General features: G+C 34.0%; 1 protein-coding gene across 1 annotated transcript; it reads right to left on the bottom strand.

The window, feature by feature from the left end:
* Positions 1 to 291: 291 nt before the first annotated feature.
* On the bottom strand, positions 292 to 1,341 carry Tsp_15266 (phycobilisome linker polypeptide; the record flags this gene model as incomplete). The annotated part of the gene is made up of 2 exons (XM_003368477.1): positions 1,293 to 1,341; positions 292 to 433 (listed from the first exon to the last, which is right to left on the bottom strand). Coding segments are annotated over exons 1-2 (191 nt in total), but the record flags the coding sequence as incomplete, so codon positions are not given.
* Positions 1,342 to 2,044: the final 703 nt, after the last annotated feature.

Genomic DNA, 2,044 nt, shown 5'->3' with positions numbered 1-2,044 from the left:
TATTGACAGCTCTGTTTTCACGATTTTTTCCAACAGCTTGTGGACACGCTTTCATCACAAAGGTATGCCCTCTTCAGGTGGCACCGAGCCCTCTGGTAATGTACCATCGATACAGTGTAGTTGGCAAAAAAGATATCAAATAGCCATGCCCGACTGAGTTTCAATTGAGGCAAAATTATAACATAATTCTATTCCACAACTGCTTGCAACAACTGGCTACATGAAAAATGCTGTTGCAATGAAAACTGCATTTTCAAAAAGAAAGAATATCAATAATCAATAATCACTCACTCAACAGCTTTGATCTTCTTGACTATTCTTACTCCATCACTTTGATGAGCCAAACGAAACAATTTAACAAAAGCTGGTGCGTAGTCATCACGAGCAAGATACGAATATGGCAATCGTTCTTTTTCGTTTAAAGCAGATTGAACTGAAACAAAACAAACAAACCTACTTCATTAGTGATGTCAGAGAAAAAATACAATAAACAGTGTCTTTAAACAAACATGCTTGCATTGCAAAAAATTATTCATTTTTTATTACTACTGGAAAAGTATTTCCAGTTTATGAAAAATTTATTACTTACTATTATCATGGTACACATTTTTGTAAACACAAATTTGAACTTTTCCATTTCAACTTATTAAACTAAAATTAGTGAAAAAATTCACAAAAACTTTTTAAAAAAGCATCAATGTCATAAGGTAATGAGGTCATCATTGCACGCGTATTAAAAGCATTTTTTGACCTTTTAAAATTTACCAAATTTGTGTGTGTAATTGCTTTGAACAATAAAAAAAAGTTCTCTAATCAAAAAATCGACTTATCAACATTTATTTCATCATATGATAATTCTAATGTATTAAACTTCACTTTTATTTAAAATGCAATGCAAAAAAGATAATACTATACTTTACAAAACTATAACTATTACGTAACAGTTTAAAAGCAGAATTAAAAAAGTTCGCTTTCATATATGAGTAAAATTTTCCATTTAAACAGTTATGTAGATATTAGTTTTTCATTTTGAGTTTTAAAAAAGGCAATTTTATGAAATTGTTATAGTCATTTGAATAGAACTGATCACATATTATTAAACTGCACGTACCTTCAGTGAGAGTCTGGTTAGTAATGGAATCAGTGAAGCATCGTTCGTTAATAGTCAGTGAGGACGGAACGTCGGCCAGTTGACAGCAAATCTGATTAATTCTGAAATAAATAATGAATTAATTATCAAATATATAAAAGAGCTTCATATACTGACTTATGCTCTGGCAATTTGATAATACCATGAACATATTCATTAGGACCGGAGCATGTTGCATTGAAAGTGGTCATCTTGCAATTCTGAATTCAATAAAAAAATAAAACAAAATAATCTTAATTTAAATGAACTGGATACATCATTAGAGTTAAGAAGAAGAAGAAGAAGAAGAAGCTTACTTGAGTTTTACTGCAAGCAACCGGCTTGGCACAGCTGAGTTTCACAAATCCCGTACCTCGACCCTGTATGCTGAGAGCTTCGTGTGACTGACATTGAAAAATGGAAAATTCAGCCGGATCAAACGTGCTCGCCAACGCCTGATTAATCAAAAAACAAACACAAACAACAATGAACATCATGCACAGCGGTAAGCTGTATGCAGGAGTGTTGTGCAGCGAAAAATCCACTCAAACGAAGAAAATTCAAAATGAAATCAGTTGAAGAGTGGAATTATAAAATTTTTGAAACTTTAATGAGCCGATGCACAAAGAAACTGTGTTACAATGCCACAATGCAATTGGAGGAAGAGAAAGAGCAAAGGGGGCGAAATTAAAAATGAACATTTCCCGCCCTTCCATGTATATCCCAAACGCTGATGAGAAATGGGGCCAAAAGTAGACCAGGTCGGCTTCATATTTTTTTCAGGCAATTGCAGGTTGCCCATTCAAATTTCTAAGCTACCCGCAACCTGCAAGATCACCTGAACACGATGAACGACGATCAGGCGGGTCACTGACGCTCAAAAACGAACTGCTCTTAATCGAACAATCTCCATCA

This window comes from Trichinella spiralis (assembly GCF_000181795.1).
Source record: "Trichinella spiralis strain ISS 195 chromosome Unknown Scfld2419, whole genome shotgun sequence".
In the NCBI taxonomy this organism is placed as follows: Eukaryota; Metazoa; Nematoda; class Enoplea; order Trichinellida; family Trichinellidae; genus Trichinella; species Trichinella spiralis.
The sequence above is the reverse complement of the archived record's forward strand: the minus strand, read 5'-3'. Positions and strand labels throughout refer to the sequence as shown.